General features: G+C 33.2%; 1 protein-coding gene across 4 annotated transcripts; it reads left to right on the top strand.

Annotated features, from left to right (window-relative positions):
* Nucleotides 1-241: 241 nt before the first annotated feature.
* On the top strand, nt 242-13482 carry LOC128228043 (fatty acid hydroxylase domain-containing protein 2-like). 4 transcript variants are annotated; one of them, XM_052939080.1, is made up of 8 exons: nt 242-335; nt 6462-6636; nt 6847-6953; nt 9038-9153; nt 9546-9757; nt 9997-10157; nt 11079-11190; nt 11812-13482. In XM_052939080.1, the coding sequence occupies exons 2-8, from the start codon at nt 6467-6469 to the stop codon at nt 11969-11971; spliced, it is 1038 nt and encodes a 345-aa protein (XP_052795040.1). In that variant the 5' UTR covers nt 242-335; nt 6462-6466; the 3' UTR covers nt 11972-13482. The 4 variants fall into 4 exon arrangements, with proteins under 4 accessions (XP_052795040.1, XP_052795041.1, XP_052795042.1 ...); XM_052939081.1 differs by having other exon boundaries at nt 249-299; XM_052939082.1 differs by lacking the exon at nt 242-335 and adding an exon at nt 577-597.
* The last annotated feature ends 5648 nt before the right edge of the window (nt 13483-19130 follow it).

The raw sequence follows: 19130 nt of genomic DNA, 5'->3' as shown, positions 1-19130 counted from the left end.
CTGACTTATTTACAAGATATGTGCCTAGCACAAGTTGCTGTTATATTCGAAGCCGTACCTGACCTATTTACTAGATATGTGCCGCACAATTTGCTGTTACATTCGCAGCCCGACCTGACTTATCTACAAGATATGTGCCCAGCACAATTTGCTGTTACATTCGCAGCCGGACCTGACTTATTTACAAGATAAGTGCCCCTGTGTACGGGGTTTTCAATCTGGGATGACAACGAGCAAAATACTTTTTTATCATTTCGAAATTGACAGTTCGTTGTGGAAAGATTTATATTGAACGAAGAGTTAAGCATTGCAAGAATAATTTATTCCTGCTGAAGGTTTGGCATCCCTACTCTTTTCACATTATTCATATCACTCTTTGCGTTTGAATCTATGAAAAAGTATTGCGTAGACGTATATCGCATATTTTATCCAGGCGAAGGTCAAAATCTATAACGATTTAACAGAAAATAAACAGAATGAATTGCGTCATATAACACATTACATTTTCGAGAGGAGAGACCGTTCCCATAAAAAGGGTGGCGGACTTTTAGTCTATATACAAGATCATATAAGCTATAATAGACGACATGATATAGAGTATGCTGATATTGAATCGATTTGGTTAGAAATAATTGGAAAACAATGTAAATCGTTTTTAGTAAATTTTGTTTATCGTCCCCCAAACTCGAGTCAAATGCGGATTGACATGTATGACTCACAAGGGGACATTGCCGATACTAGTAAATTAATGTAGAGTATTATATTCTTGGTGATTTTAACATTAATCACTTTAGTGATAAAAAATACGACAATACTAAATGGTCTCACTTTACAGTGAAATACGAATTGAAAAATATCGTTACAACACCGACTAGGGTAACGAAAAAATCATCAACGATAATTGACCATATTTATACAAATTTGATTAAAAACGTGCTTAACGTTCATGTTACACCATTATCATTAAGTGATCACTTTCCAATATGTTTCACTAGACATAAGATAAATAATTTAAAATTTTTGAACGAATTGATCACAAACCGATATCTTACCGATGTTTTAAGAATTTCAATGAACAGTCATTTCAAAATGATCTTATTTCATCAGGAGTTGATATGATTGAAACAATAGTCAATCCGAACGATGCTTTAAATGTATTTTATTCTATTGTAAATCAAGTATTATCTAAACATGCTCCTATTAAGCAAAAAAGAGTAATACATGATTTTCAACCTAACTGGTTTACTGATGAAATAAAAACAATGATATTTGAAAGAGACGAGTACCATAGAAATGGTGAACACGACAAATATAAGATATTAAGAAATAAAATTACAGCCTTAATTAAAAAAAGTAAGAAGGCATTTTTTAATCAAGTGGTGAAGGATAAAAAGGATTCAAGCTTTATCTGGAAGAATTTAAAGGATATTTCTCATTTGGAAAAAATAGGAAGATAATTTTCCCGGAGCAACTACAAATTGGTGATAGAGAAGTTTCTGGAGGACTCAATATTGTTAATGAACTTAACAATCACTTTACCAATATATCAAATATAATAGAAAAAACGTCCTTTAAACCCGAACGTTTTAGTAAACTGAAATACGACCTAAACGTTAAATTAGGGCACAAAACGTTCGAATTGAATTATATATCACCACTTGAGGTAAAACAGATCATTGATAAACTTGATATAAGTAAATCAACTGGGATAGATAAGATTGGCCCAAGAGTAATTAAACATTGCGGTGACTTCATCACACCATGCATTGCGTCTATTATAAATAAGAGTATCATGAACGGAATATTTCCATACTCTTTGAAAACTGCACGTGTATTACCATTGTTTAAATTAGGATGTAAAGATGATCCAAGTAAATATCGTCCAATTTCGATATTGCCAACAATATCAAAAATATTTGAAAGGCACATTGCAAACCAAGTTCAAGATTACTTCAATTCTACAAACATTATACACACTAAACAGTCTGGATTTAGGTAAAACCATTCCTGTTGTACAGCGTTAACAAGTTTAATAGATGCATGGGTAAAAGATATTGACAGTGGCAAAATTGTTATAAATAAAAATGTGCTGTCTTTCTAGACCTACGAAAGGCATTTGATTTAGTGGATCATAAAATACTAATACATAAATTAAACTTGTATCATTTTTCTGAAAATTTGATAAAGTATTTTAAATCCTACTTATCTTATAGAAAACAATTAGTTAATGTCGGAAACATACAGTCTGTCTTGCTGCCAATATCATCAGGAGTACCCCAGGGATCCATTCTTGGTCCACTACTGTTTCTTATATATATATCAATGAAATTGCGCTTTGTAATACGAATATAAACATCGATTTATTTGCAGATGACTCAACATTGCATGAAATCGGTAGTAATATAAACACCATTTAAAGTAAACTACAACGACATCTTAATCTCTTTGTCGATTGGTGCCAAATAAATAACATGTCATTGCATCCCTCTAATGCCAAGTGTATGGTTATCGGAATTATATATAAAACAAAACAAGTTAGTAAATTAAATCTTACAATCGATGGAACAGCATTAGAAAATGTGACTGTGCAAAAACTACTTGGAATCTCTATATATAATAACCTAAAATGGCGTCCGCAAATAGAAATTGTTTGCAAAAAATCAATTGTAAAACCTCACTTTTGAAACGTATATTGTCCTACCTCAATGATGAGATGAAACGTTTGTTTTACAATGCATATATTCTTCCAATTTTAGATTATTGTTGTCATATTTGGGGTAAAGGAAACTCAAATTACTTACATAAAGTTAAATCCTTGCAAAATAGGGCTGCAATAATCATTCTTAAAATTCCTAAACGATCATCTTTAATGCACATAAAGAACTTCAGTTTACAGACAGGTGTAAATATCACTGTGCAACCCTTGTCTATAATACCCTGAATGGAAAGGCCCCGAGGTATATGTCTGAATTGCTCATCTTTGCAAATAATGAACGCTATTCTCTAAGATCAACTTCAAACCAATATTTAGTTTTGATACAAACACCGCGAATTAACTATTTCATGGATTCCTTTTCGAACTACAGTATGAAGGTTTGGAATACTATTCCGGGTGAAATACGAAATGCAAAAAAGTTAAACACATTTAAGCATAATTACAAAGTGCACCTCTTGAAATGTGCATATCATTAGTTTCAAAAAGGTATATCATCTTTTCATTATCTTAAAGATGGAAATAACTGTTGTTTTATAAATTGTTGTGTTTTATTGAGTGTCTGTCGGCGTATACATGATGTATATTGAAATAACTTAAATTGTTATGTCAATTAAACAGGATTTGTATAGAATTATTACATTCAAAACATCAATAGTTCTTGTATACGAATGTGTAAGTGCGATGCAGATGTTTTATGATTTACCAAATGCATTTTGTTTTTGTTGGTTTGTTTTTCTTCATTGTAATTATGATGTTGTTATGGTTGAACCTGTAATTATGTCATAATGTGTCTATGCCTTCTCTAAGTAAAGATATTATTATTATTATTATTATTATTATTATTATTATTATTATTATTTTCTTTCTTATTTGCGCAGTCAGTCACTCAGTACCTGAGAAACAGGTCACATTTTATAGATTATAGCTTAAGCTTGTAAGAAAAATTGGAGCCAGTGGAGCTTAGACATACATGATTGTATGTAATTTCAAAATCTGCAATAACAAATGATTTTGATCACTGTTATTTGCACACATATCAACTTGACAATCATTATCAACTAAGACATGTAGTGAACATGAAAATGACCTGCAGCATTTTGAACTTCAATAAATGTTTGAAAATGATAATTGATGTTTTGATTAAAAATATGATAATTATATATAAAAACTAATATTAAGTGCCAACATTTTTATGACTAAAGGGTTATTATTAAACTATAAAGATAACCTTTAAAACAACAAATAAACAACACAGTTCTATCTGATCTTAATTTCTTCATTACAGCAAAAATGGCTGACTTAAGAGACACATCAGAAGCTTTGGGGTTAACAATTCTTGATAAACATACCAATTATATATATATATATATATATATATATATATATATATATATATATACTGTGCTGTTTGTAGATTTATGTGCTGTTCTATGTTTCTTATTTGTGATTTTGTGTTCTATGTCTTTGGCGTTTGCCCATTGCCACTAAACCGGGTTTATGTTTAAACTTTTTGCTACTGAGCATGTTTCTGTAGCTTTTTGCATATATATTGATACAAACACCGCGAACTAACTATTTCATGGATTCCTTTTCGTGCTACAGTATGAAGGTTTGGAATACTATTCCGGATGAAATACGAAATGCAAAAAAGTTAAACACATTTAAGCATAATTACAAAGTGCACCACTTGAAATGTGCATATCATTAGTTTCAAAAAGGTATATAATCTTTTCATTATCTTAAAGATTGAAATAACTGTTGTTTTATAAATTGTTGTGTTTTATTGAGTGTCTGTCGGCGTGTACATGATGTATATTGAAATAACTTAAATTGTTATGTTAATTAAACAGGATTTGTATAGAATAATTACATCCAAAACATCAATGGTTCTTGTATACGAATGTATAAGTGCGATGCAGATGTTTTATGATTTACCAAATGCATTTTGTTTTTGTTTGTTTGTTTTTCTTCATTGTAAATATGATGTTGTTATGGTTGAACCTGTAATTATGTCATAATGCGTCTATACCTTCTCTAAATAAAGATATTATTATTATTATTATTATTATTATTATTATTATTATTATTATTATTTTCTTTCTTATTTGCGCAGTCAGTCACTCAGTACCTGAGAAACAGGTCACATTTTATAGATTATAGCTTAAGCTTGTAAGAAAAATTGGAGCCAGTGGAGCTTAGACATACATGATTGTATGTAATTTCAAAATCTGCAATAACAAATGATTTTGATCACTGTTATTTGCACACATATCAACTTGACAATCATTATCAACTAAGACATGTAGTGAACATGAAAATGACCTGCAGCATTTTGAACTTCAATAAATGTTTGAAAATGATAATTGATGTTTTGATTAAAAATATGATAATTATATATAAAAACTAATATTAAGTGCCAACATTTTTATGACTAAAGGGTTATTATTAAAGTATAAAGATAAACTTTAAAACAACAAATAAACAAAACAGTTCTATCTGATCTTAATTTCTTCATTACAGCAAAAATGGCTGACTTAAGAGACACATCAGAAGCTTTGGGGTTAACAACTCTTGATAAACATACCAATTATTTATATATATATATATATATATATATAGTATTTATGTACTGTGCTGTTTGTAGATTTTGTATGTTTCTTGTTTGTGATTTTGTGTTCTATGTCTTTGGCGTTTGCCCATTGCCACTAAACCGGGTTTATGTTTAAACGTTTTGCTACTGAGCATGTTTCTGTAGCTTTTTGCATATATATTGATACAAACACCGCGAACTAACTATTTCATGGATTCCTTTTCGTACTACAGTATGAAGGTTTGGAATACTATTCCGGATGAAATACGAAATGCAAAAAAGTTAAACACATTTAAGCATAATTACAAAGTGCACCTCTTGAAATGTGCATATCATTATTTTCAAAAAGGTATATTATCTTTTCATTATCTTAAAGATTGAAATAACTGTTGTTTTATAAATTGTTGTGTTTTATTGAGTGTCTGTCGGCGTGTACATGATGTATATTGAAATAACTTAAATTGTTATGTTAATTAAACAGGATTTGTATAGAATAATTACATCCAAAACATCAATGGTTCTTGTATACGAATGTATAAGTGCGATGCAGATGTTTTATGATTTACCAAATGCATTTTGTTTTTTGTTTTTTGTTTTTTTTTTATTGTAAATATAATGTTGTTATGGTTGAACCTGTAATTATGTCATAATGCGTTTATACCTTCTCTAAATAAAGATATTATTATTATTATTATTATTATTATTATTATTATTATTATTATTATTATTTTCTTTCTTATTTGCGCAGTCAGTCACTCAGTACCTGAGAAACAGGTCACATTTTATAGATTATAGCTTAAGCTTGTAAGAAAAATTGGAGCCAGTGGAGCTTAGACATACATGATTGTATGTAATTTCAAAATCTGCAATAACAAATGATTTTGATCACTGTTATTTGCACACATATCAACTTGACAATCATTATCAACTAAGACATGTAGTGAACATGAAAATGACCTGCTGCATTTTGAACTTCAATAAATGTTTGAAAATAATAATTGATGTTTTGATTAAAAATATGATAATTATATATAAAAACTAATATTAAGTGCCAACATTTTTATGACTAAAGGGTTATTATTAAAGTATAAAGATAAACTTTAAAACAACAAATAAACAAAACAGTTCTATCTGATCTTAATTTCTTCATTACAGCAAAAATGGCTGACTTAAGAGACACATCAGAAGCTTTGGGGTTGCCAGCAGAGGTGAGCCAGAGCCAGAGCAAGGGCCCTAAGATGGGGCGAATAATGGACTCTGTGAAGAAAGCCCTGTATATTATGGGTTCATGCCTTCTGGTATTTGCTGCTGCTCGAAATTCATTTCATTGGTAGGTACAGTACCAGGTAAATGTTAAATAGAATTATCGTTTTATTTTATTTTGTCACCTACTGTTGTTTTTTTTTGCCAATTGATTTGAAATATATATGTGTGTTCCTTTTAGAATGTTTGAATATTGACTGTTGTACAAGAAAATAAACACTTGTTTAGGTGAATGTAAAACTAAAAATACCTGTTATACCTGTATTTCAATTTCCAGGCAAATCCATCGTCTGTGGGGTGCCACGGGAAGTTTCTGGCAGAGCTGCTGGGATTACATGTACACACACTGGGGAAAGGAGAATGACTTCTGGTTCTGCTGTATTGGTAATGGATCATTTATTCATGGAGTCATAAATGATTTAACTAATTGTGAATGATTTCACTCTCTGAGATATATAATTAACTTTATAATAATATTAAGTTGTCTGTTTATGGAAGAAAAAAATGTCCAGGTAATGCCTTCCAGGTGTCTTTGTTGGTATTTAAAAGCTCTTCGCATCAGCCTTAACCAAAAAAGGGTTCAAGATATTTAAATAACACCATTGCCAGAGATAATACACATACAGTAAAACTGCGATCGCTCGAGGACGCCGGGGACCGAGCCAAAACCTCGAGGGAACCGATGTTTCGAACGACCCAAATTTCAATTTTCCAGTTTGTTATGAAATATCTTTAAGTGTACGAGGGTTGATCTAGAATCACGTGGACTTTTTTTAATAATTTATATATCGTTGCACATACAACATAGAAACTTTAAATACAATACATATCACATATACGTTATATTTCCTAAAATTATCAGAGCAAAACATAAAAAATTCACTGAATTACAATCCATGACATGAACCCAACCGGCGATGTCCAATGACTTCAATCACGTTGCGCTCATAAAGCGTCACATTTTTTTCGAAGTGTTTCTCATCATCACTGACACACTTTTCATGGCGCATAATCCACTGTGTATAAACATTCGAATACATACCTCTAGAAAACGTGGATATCGCATTAAGCACATTTAGTGTCAGGTTTCATCGGTAGTTATGATCCAGTTCATAAATTGTTCACTTACTCAAGCATATCTTCGCAGAAATGTTTTTGAATCATGCACACGTTTTTCTCTCTCGTATTTTAAGTTTGAAGCCGTCAAACCGACTGTTTTAAGACACCGAATATGTGTTGCTTTGTGGAAATTGCTCATATGTTCAAAGGCTGTCGTATATTGAAAGTATACTAAATGTAAAATGTAAAAGATATATCGATAAATGAATAAATACAAATGTTTATTTTTTTACAAAATTGCCATATTGAAAAGCAAAGTGACAAGCAGGAATTCTTTTCAGAGATTCCGATGTTGGCTCGATATAGTAGCGCTTATTCATATTTTTATTACTCATTTAGATTTCCCACAATTAACTTCTCCTCATAAACTTCTTAAATGCCCTTATCAACTACTATCGGTCATGCATAAATGGGTTTTCACACCTTATCAAATTGCCTTTCAACTTTAATTGCAATTTTTACAACTTGCGAAAAATTTAACACCTAGCTATTGTTAGTTTATTTTGGAATAAAAGTGTGAAATTATTACCTCTAGGGAGCCATAAGGTTTTGTGCATTATTTATGCACTTGGGACAGACTATATTGCTCGACTCCTCGACATACTTAGGTTTCGATGCAGAGTTGGTATACTTATATGAAAAAAGAAGGAAAAATGTTTGGGACCAAGCTCCAGCCTCGAGGGACTGCCGGTTCCCGAACGACCGCTTGTTCGAACGACCGGAATTTTACTTTATGTAGAAAGACCCATAACTCTGTTTTATATTTTACAGTTCGGGGCTTACATTAAGAATTTGAAAGTGAAAGTTTGAGCTTCCTTGTCATCAGCTTTAGAAGTTTTTCTCTCAAACATAGAAGTTCAAGTCTAAGATTTTATTCATTACTTTGAACTTCCAAGCTTTCTCCTTTGTAAGTTTTATCAGAAATCTTATTTCTTAGGAGTAATATACATCCAAACTTCCTTGAATGGCATCCTCGGCACTCTAGCGTATTTATAATGATATAGGTTGTGAATATGCTAAGGTGCCATTGATGTTTAATGGAAGCCCTGTTAAAATTTACTTTCAATTAAGTTAAGTTATTCTCTCTGATGACTGGAAAAAGACAAGCATTAGCATCTGCTTGTGCTGCCCATTGTCTTGATTAAATAACATGAAATTGAATAGGGGAATGAATCGAGAGAATATTGAATCTCATCACTTCTCTGTCGCTGTCCTCATCTTTCTTCAACCCTAAATAATAAAAATGAACTTGTAAATCAAATATGAAACCCAAAACGGCAATAGAAGCATTTCTTCCAGCTGTTCAAATCCCTTTTACAATTTATAATGGATTTTCTTTTTCATTTTAGGAACATTTGTAGTGACACAAGGAGTGTTTTGGCTTGGCAACAGTTTCTTTATGCTGTTGGATGTCTATGGTGTGCCAGCATGTCTACTCAAGTACAAAATACAGGAGGATGTTAAAGTATATAATTTTACAATGTTATTTTTAGCTAGTCTGTTTTTCAAAGAAAAAAATAGTTTGGCTATGGCCATTTCATTAAAACGCTTTTTAACCTTGTCCATAAGTATTTCAAATGTGACAAAGCCACTCGTTAACCTAGGTTTAAGTACTCACTAAAATAAAATATATAGGGAATTTTCACTGAAACAAACAATTATCCTCTATAAATTTGCACTTATTCTTAAGTCAGTCCCAAGAAATTTGGTTAAAGCAGAGAGTACTGAACAAATAGTAAAACAACTGGTTAAAGATGCAATTCTGAAAATTGATTGAAACTTTGATGTACAAAAGTCATGTCATCGATATAACTGAGGTTTGAATTATGTAATTGAATTTTTATTGTAATTTACCAGGTGGAAATGCCGAAACTGTGGAAGGCAGTCAGACAGGTGGTGTTCAACATGCTCGTTGTGGGAGTGCCGTTTATTTTTGTGGCATCCTACCTCTTCCAGTTACGAGGAGGGTCGTCGACAATAGGCGGGGAGCTGCCAACGTTCACCTGGGTCATGCTGGAGATTCTTATATTCTCCTTTGTGGAAGAGTTCTGCTTCTATTACTCACATAGGTAAGACAGAGTGTTAAAGGATATAAGACGTCTGTGGTATACAGCAATGAATCTTATATTGCAGATATATAATCAATTTTAAATTTTAAATTTAAAGACCTCTTTCAAATGAAGGTTTTTGGTTATTTTAATCACTAGTATTCTGATTGAACATAAAGGAGATTGCACTATATTTTAATATAAATCATATTGTGAATTTCTAATGTGTAACAGATCTAAATAAAACAATATTTTTCCAGGCTGCTTCACCACCCTCGACTGTACAAGCACATCCACAAGCTCCACCATGAGTGGACGGCCCCCATAAGTATTGTTGCCGTGTATACCCACCCAGTGGAGCATGTGATCAGCAGCTTTCTCCCGCCAACCCTCGGGCCCCTCATCATGGCCTCACATCTTGGTATGTTGTTTAAGATCACTCATCGAATAGACGTTTTGATGAACACGCTCCAATTCTTGCATTAATATATGGCTAAAGATATGTTGTTACACATATATAAATATATATTAGTTCCAGAATGTGAAAAAGCTCGGTAAACAATTGACTAGACCAATGCTTGCGGGCATTTGATTATTTGTATAAAAATAGTTGAATTACTAGTTGTTGTTCAAAATCATCTATTTATGCTAGCATTGAATGAAGAAATATACACATGACTGAATTATCGATATGACTGATTAAAATGAATTTGTTAAATTATAACTATGTATTAAATCAGATAATGGAGCAAAACATTTTTAGAATTGTACCTCTAAACCTAAGTGTGCATGAGGACTTGGGTGCTGTTGTTTACATCGGGAGTTATGGTCTGTGTGGTCTGTGACAATGTTTGGTACATTGTGCAAAGTGCATTTTATAAGTCACGTCCGAAATTCTGATGTATAATGGGGATGTCTATGGTGTAGCTCAAATAGTTGAATTTCTATACTTGCTTGGCAACTGCGTGACTGTTGTTCAGCCTTCGGTTGCTGTTGACCACAATCCCCCACTGTAGCTATCATATCCACCCCTCCAGCAGTTACACGTGATACACAAATTAAAATGTCACATTGTCTGTATTTAAAAAAGAAAATGGTCTGATAGCCTTGGTGTCATCGTCTGCATTGTCAAGCAAAAGCTTTATCTTACCAGTAATTAAAAAAAAACATTGAAGATATTCAAATGTAACTCAAATGTAACATTGTACCCATGCTGCCAATGACAGTACATGCATGCATAGCAAAGCACATAACTCTGGCACTAATATCTGTTAAATAATGCTTTTGTTTGAAGTTATTTTATTTCCCATAGATCGAATGTTTCATTTCTATACTTTCACAGCAACTGCATGGCTGTGGTTCATCCTGGCATTCCTGTCAACGACGATCTCTCACTGTGGCTACCACCTTCCTCTCCTGCCTTCACCCGAGGCTCACGATTACCACCACCTCAAGTAGGCCAAAGTTTTATTTTAGCATATCATACATATCATAGTATTGTTTTACCATATAAGGAAATTGCAACAAAACATAACATCAGTATAGTAGAGGTGTGAAACTGCAATTTATTTCACTAACTGATCACAGAAAGCAGTGTTTTAATGAGTCATACTATATATTTTGATCTTGCAACGAAACTTTCCTGTTTCCTTTATGCTTAAGGGCAAGAAAAATCTTAATTGGGAAATTTGCGAGAAAAACAACATCATATGTCAATGCAATTTTGATGTAGTCATTTGAAACGAATTAAACCCAGTTCTATGAACTTAACTTTTAAAAAGCAACTCTGGAACCGAAATCTGTAAGAGCAGTGAAAATTACATGATATTTCCCCGAAGAAAACATATAAGAAATGATTAGACATTTTCTAGACATAAGCTTTCAAAGTAGCTGCTTTTAGTACTGTGCTTTAATTAACAGTTATTTGTCTGTACCCAAGTATGGATGTCCACGTTCTTTGAAAGCAATATAAGAAATGTTAGGTTAACTGGGTGTTTGAGATATGGGAATCAGCTTATCAAATCTTAACTTTTTACATATTGTTGTATTATAAAAATATCATGTATGTTTTTCAGATTCAACCAAAATTTTGGAGTGCTTGGTGTGCTGGACCGTCTTCATGGGACAGACATCCAGTTCCGTGCCAGTAAACAGTACCAGCGCCATGTCATGTTGCTAAATACGGTTCCCCTGAATTCCCAGTACCCAGCAGAACCCAAGAAAAAACCTGAATAAGCTGGGAACCTACAACAACATTTAGGGTAGATTGGTTCCCCTTAAGAACCAGCAAATGCTATGATTATACGAGTAAATTGATGACCAGTGGTGCATTTGTCTGCATTATTGATGAACTGGTTTGACAATTTAACAGAGTTATTTTGCAAGGTTCATGTACCTTAACATTATATCATTAAGTATAAATAGTTGTTTTTCTGGTGGATATAAATCTGTGTTTATGTTCTCAGTAAATTGGACATATATTTTCTTTAAATTAGCAATGAAATGTTTGAAAGATATAAAAAAGGGGTATATTGTTATTGTAGTTTCTGTTGTTTTGAAATATTGTAGAACCTGTTGTTGACATTAGCCAGAAGTACAGTGTATGTCTCATTTAACTTTGCGAACACACGTGTCTGCTTAATAGAGTGTTTACAGTTACGTGTACCAGTCTCAAAGTCTCTTTAATAGTCTGCATACAACAACTACATATTCATTTGTTAACATCAGAGAAAGAATTTATATATAATAATATTTACTGTCTTTTCATAAATAATAGTGTAAGACAAATTTTACTTTAGTAGGCATTGGTCAATTTGGAATAAACTATTTAACCAATCTGTTTTTTTGCTTGACATAAAAGGGGCCAGTATTCATACAAAGATTTTGATTTTGATACATATTTACCAGGCTAGGAGGAAATGCTAAAACAGTTTCGAAAGACTTAATGGCTTTATGTGTATTGAGCAATGGTATACATGTATGTTTTGTAAATGTGACCATGACTATTGTATTTACTAGATACTTACATTAGCTATGCTATTATGGTGATCTTGAATGCCATGACTTAATGTGGTTTTACTTGCTGTTAGGATCTTTTATTTTCTCGATATAAGAAGTTGTTCTATTTAGTACACACATCCTTAACTAAAATAGTCTTATTGAATACTTTATTAAGTATGTTTATGTTTCATTTATTGCATTTTGTTTGACTATCTCTGTATGTCTTGATTTCTTGATCTCATTTTGCTGATGTTTTTTGTTAGCATGCTTTAGTTTAAAATCAATTACAATTGTATTTATGTGTCTGAAAATGTATAGAAAATCCTTGCTGTGTGAAATACATGTTCAAGTGAATCTCCTTTCGCTGCAATTATATTTTTTATGTGTGTAGATAAAACATTTATTGTTGTATATGGAATGTCGTCAAGTATTTCATGTGATTCGCCAAAAAAACATGTATTTTAAACAGAAGACATATATTTTCATCATATTTAATCTAGATTTGATATGTTGTTCACTGTTGCACTGTTTATTCTACACTTTTCTCCACATATTAGTCTGAGAATACATATAATCACATTTATAGCAAATATATTTTTCAGCAGGGACAGTTGACAGGATTGTTTCCCATTGAAGAAAACATCCCCTAGTCATATTATACACAGTGGGTATTCTACATGTATTTAGCATTGCTGTTTGGATAAAGGTTGCCTCACCATCATTAATTAAATCTTCGAATAATAGTATCTTGCCTTTACGTTGTGTTATCTTTTGTTGCAAACTAGGAGTATAACATTGATTGTAGACATTTAAAGCTGCATTCTCACAGATATACCATATTTACAACTTTTTTTAATATAAATATCTGCAGTCTAATGTTTTAAGAGCGGTCTTATATAACTGGTTTCCATGGATTTTCGCATAAATTGGCTCGTTCCAAGACAAAAAATAAAACGGATGTCAAAACGTTCAATCTGTGAGAGTGCAGCTTTAAAACAAATAATATACTTGATTTTTATTTTAATTCAAAGATGTTGATATTTGAAATTTATAACATTTAGAGGTGTACAAATGTACTTTATGTTGATGCTGGTCCATAGTTAAATATTTAAATGATATGTTCCATTGTTTTGGATCTGTTGCTTACCTCTTTAATTCTTAATTTGAGACTGCTTCAGGTATTGTAATTTAGTCTGTGATATGATGTTGTTGTGTTATTTGTGCTTTTATGCCGAGATCAATGACATCATCAGAACTCTCATACAGCACTCGACCCTCGACCACCTGAAGCTACTCACTGCGCAATAACTGTTTAGGAAGTACATGTATATACATGCAGCCTAATTCTAACTCTCCATGCAGACATCAATGACATCATCAGTGCTCTCATACAGCAGTTGACCCTCGTCCACCTGACATTACCCACTACACAATAACTGCTTGGAAAAACATATATATACCTGCAGCCTCCTTTTCACTCTCCATGCTGATATCAATGATATCATCAGTACTCTCAAACACCAGTCAACCCTCATCCACTAGATTTTCATTATCAGCAATTCCCGCCAATGACTGGAAAGTAGAAAAAATGGTGTGTGTTTTATTAAGTCCCCGTCCCAGTATCTTTTAGTAATGTAAATGTAGTTTGGGGACATATAATTAAATAACCAATGTGCCCAAAGGTTTGTAAAAATGGTAGAAGACATAAGATATTTTTTTGGTATCTTGATGTTTCTTTTTTCTTTAATCTCTTAATACAATTACAATGTATTTGTTCATGACGGTTGCTTTTTATCAAAGATATTTTATAGTTTTATTTTACAATAATAATGTTGGCTGGTCCATTTTGATCACGTGACTCTCCATGGTCACACAACATTGAATTTTTTTCCAAACTGACGTTGCTTGGAAAGTTGTGTTTCCACAATAAAAAAAAAAACTGTAGCCAGAGTCATGGTTATTTTGCACTTAGAATGAATGATATCAACTACCGGTTGCAAGGGGCATCACTACCGTTTGCAAGGGACATCCCAACGGTTGCAAATGGTATCATTTGATGTTGCAGGGAGGGACGCTTCCAGTAACATGGATTCGCCAGCAGCACATAGGACTGGATGTTTCTGCCGCAGAATGCACATCATTCCTGCAAAACCAATACATGCAGAGCATCTTGTCCATTGAATTCCAACTTCTTGCTGAACTGATGTAGCCACACATTCTACAAACTACAAGAAATGTTTGATACGTAGTATGCCCAATGATTGGGGTTAAGAACAATACATAAAACATTAAACAGACTGTATGCACATGGGCCCAAACCTTAGAAAGTCGTTTCTTTGTAGATCTCTCTCAGCAACCCATGGTCGACTAAAGCCAGTATTAAGCCACATAACGTGTCTTCAACTGAAACCCCACATTGTTCTTATGATGAAATTGATGAAAAAAAGATTCGGACCCTTCATGGTTGCCGCCGAAGAAGCATTTCGTCCGAACAACGAAATAATGTCAACTCGCTTCGGTTAAAAACACTAGCTATCTGACACAAACTCCATAGATGAACTGAAATGCCACTGGCATTGGGATCAACAGAACAAAAGGTTTTTCAGTCAGAGGAAGTGTTCCGCCAGTAGTTTCCATGTATTGTTATAAAAATACAAAGTGAACTATCAAGTTCAACATTTATTTCTAGCTAATATGTTTCCATTAAAAATAAGATAATCCACTAGGTGTTACAAAAATTAAAACAGTTAACAAAATAAAATTTATAAAACAAAATGAAACTTAAACAAAATGAAACTTATGTTTCATTGCAACTGTTGTCAAAGGCAGCTGGTGCAAACTCTGAGAGGGGTGTTTGGAGTGCTTCAGGTAGCCAGTTGGGGAGACATTATGGTATAAACTACAAGAGATGTTTGATTATAAGTATGCCTTATGATTAAATTAGAACATAATACATTTTGTTTTACATAACACAACTATTAAACTGTAAGAACACAAACCCAAACATAAGTTAGTCGTTACTCTGTATCTCGTCATAGCACCTCATGGTCAACTGTCTATAACTGAAACCCCAATTGTGACAATGATGAAAAAAAAGATTCGGAACCTCTATGGGTGCCTCAAAGGAAGCATTATGTCTGAACAACGAAATATTGTCAAGTCGCTTCGGTTAAAAACACAAGCTATCTGACACAAACTCCATAGATAAATCGAAATGCCACTGGCATTGGGATCAACAGAACAAACTGGGTTTTCGGTCTGACAGAAGTTGAAATACAAGCTGCTGGCAGTACCTGTGTCATGAGACAGGGTAAATACCTCAATGCATGGCTTGTCCCTGTAGTTTTCATCTATCGTTATAAACATATACAGTGACCTTTAAAGTTTAACATTCATTTTTAGCTAATTTAAAACTGTTTCTTGAAAATTAAGATGATCCACTAGTTGTTGCAAAAACTGAAAACATTAAACCAAATAAAACACATATTATATTGCAACTGTTGGCCAAGGCAGCTGGTGCAAACTGTTAGAGGGGTGTTAAAGTGCATCAGGTATCTTATATTAGAACATAATGAATTGCATTCTACATAAGACATTAAACATACTGTATGCACATGAGCCCAAATTTTAGATAGCTGTAACTCTGTAGATTTTTCACAGCAACCCATGAATAACTGAAGCCAGTATTAAGCCACACAACATGTCTACAACTGAAACCCCCAATTGTTCTTACGATGACTATGATGAAAAAGATTCGGAACCTCTATGGACGCCTCTGAGGAAGCATTTCGTCTGAAGAACAAAATTATGTCAAGTCGCTTCGGTTAAAAACACTAGATATCTGACACAAACTCCATAGATGAACTGAAATGCCACTGGCATTGGGATCGACAGAACAAACAGGGTTTTCAGTCTGAGAGAAGTGTTGACACACAAGCTTAGGTCAGTACCTGTGGCTTTAGACCTGTAAATCCTTGAATTCTGGGCTTGTCTCTGTAGTTTGCATCGTATTATTATGAAAGGACCTATTAAGTTGAACACTGATTTTTAGCTAAACTTCATAAAAATTCAGAAGATCCACTAAGATGCTACAGAAATTTAAACATTTAACCAAATTAAACTTATCTTTCATTGCAACTGTTCTCCAAGGAAGCTGGTGCAAACTGTGAGAGGGGTGCTGGAGCGCATCAGTTAGCCAGCTGGGGAGACATCACAGATTATGGTGACATCAAACATGAGCTACTTGGAGAACTAAGGAATGGATGAGTTGACTATGATGATGTCATTGAACAGTCCAGTTGTTGTATTGACCAAGGAACAGTTTAGCTTAAAAAAGAAATCAAATTTAAAAAAAAAATGTAAATAAATAAAAATACTAAATAGATAAACAAATGAATAAAATTGTATGAGTGACTGAACAAATACATGAATCATAATTATGATATAAGTAAAAAGAAAAGGTGAGTGAGTGAGTGAGTGAGTGAGTGAGTGAGTGAGTGAGTGAGTGAGTGAGTGAGTGAGTGAGTGAACGAGTGAGTGAGCGAGCGAGTGAGTGGTCGAGTGAGTGAGTGAGAAAGCATTTCGTCAGAACAACGAAATAGTGTCAAGTCGCTTTGGTTAAAAACACTAGCTATCTGACTCAAACTCCATAGATGAACCGAAATGCCACTGGCATTGGAATCGACAGAACAAACAGGGTTTTCAGCCAGAGGAAGAGTTAAAACACAAGCTGATGTCAGTACCTGCGGCTTGAGACTTGTTATTCCTCGAGTTCTTAGCTTGACCCGGTAGTTTTCATGTATTATTATAACAAATAAAGTGACCTATTAAGTTAAACATTCATTTCTAGCTAACCAGTTTTCATTAAAAATAAGATAATCCACTAGGTGTTACAAAAATCAAAAACAGTTAACAAAATGAAACATTTGTTTCATTGCAATTGTTGTCGAAGGCAGCAGGTGCAAACTGTGAGAGTGGTGTTGGAGTACACCAGGTAGCCAGTTTGGGAGACATCAGGGTATAAACTATAAGAGATGTTTGATAATTAGTATGCCTGATTAAATTAGAACATAATATATTTCATTCTACATAAGACATTAAAAAAACTGAATGCACACAAGCCCAAACGTTAGATAGTAAAGTGTTACTCTGTAGCTTCGTCACAGCAACCGATGGTCAACTGTTTTCAACTGAAACCCCTAATTGTTCTTACGATGCCAATGATGAAAAAAAGATTCGGAACCTCTAAGGGCGCTCCCAAGGAAGAATTTCGTCTTAACAACGAAAAAATGTCAAGTCGCTTTGGTTAAAAACACTAGCTATTTGACACAAACTCCATAGATTATCCAAAATTCCACTGGCATTGGGATCGACAGAACAGGGTTTTCAGTCAGAAGAAGTGTTGAAACACAAGTTGATGTCAGTACCTGTGGCTTGAGACCTGTTAATCCTCGAACACTGGGCTTGTCCCTGTAGGTTTCGTTGTATTATTATAATGTGACCTATTAAGTTTTACATTCATCTTTAGCTAAACTGTTTCATGAAAACTAATAAGATCCACTAGATGCTGCAAAAATTGAAAACATTTAACCAAATGAAACTTATCTTTCGTTGCTACTGTTGTCAAAGGCAGCTGTTGCAAACTGTGAAAGGGGTGTTGGAGTGCATCAGGTAGCCAGTTGGGGAGGTGTCAGGGACTACAGGAATGTCGAACATGAGCTCATTGGAGGACCATTGAATGGACGAGTTGACCTCTGGTTGTAGTGATGACCAAGGTACAGGTGAGCTTTATAAAAAAATCATATCAATATGAAAACATGTTATAAATGAATAAAAACTGATGAATGAAAAAACAAATAAACAATTACATCAATTAATGAGTGATTGAACAAATACATTAATTAATGATTATAATAAATAAGTTGGTGAGAGATTGAGTGAGTGATAAGTGAATAAATACATGAATCAATGACTGACTGCCATATCTCTGCCGAATTAAGAACACTCGGAATGAGTATTACGACAAAGGATAACAAAGAATGTGAAGTTTTAAGTTGATACCTTAAAATTTTATATTACATGTGTATGCTAGACAAAAAAAACTGTAACAATTAACAAAGGGCAATTATTAAAATGATATTGCACCTGGAGTTATGGTCCTTGTGCATGACAATTCTCCTAAATGGCATCCATTTGTATATAAAGTTTGAAGTCAATACATCCAAGATTTTTGAAGTTATGTCCCGAACAAAAAATAAGTAGAACAAGACAGTTTTATCAATAACACTATAATTTATATAGAAATGAACAGTTCACATTATACTAATTTGAACTTTGTCAGGCCAGGTTATTCAAGGTTTGTTAATTTATCAAACACTAAAGAGTCTAATGTAGT

This window comes from Mya arenaria, chromosome 3 (assembly GCF_026914265.1).
Source record: "Mya arenaria isolate MELC-2E11 chromosome 3, ASM2691426v1".
In the NCBI taxonomy this organism is placed as follows: Eukaryota; Metazoa; Mollusca; class Bivalvia; order Myida; family Myidae; genus Mya; species Mya arenaria.
The sequence above is the reverse complement of the archived record's forward strand: the minus strand, read 5'-3'. Positions and strand labels throughout refer to the sequence as shown.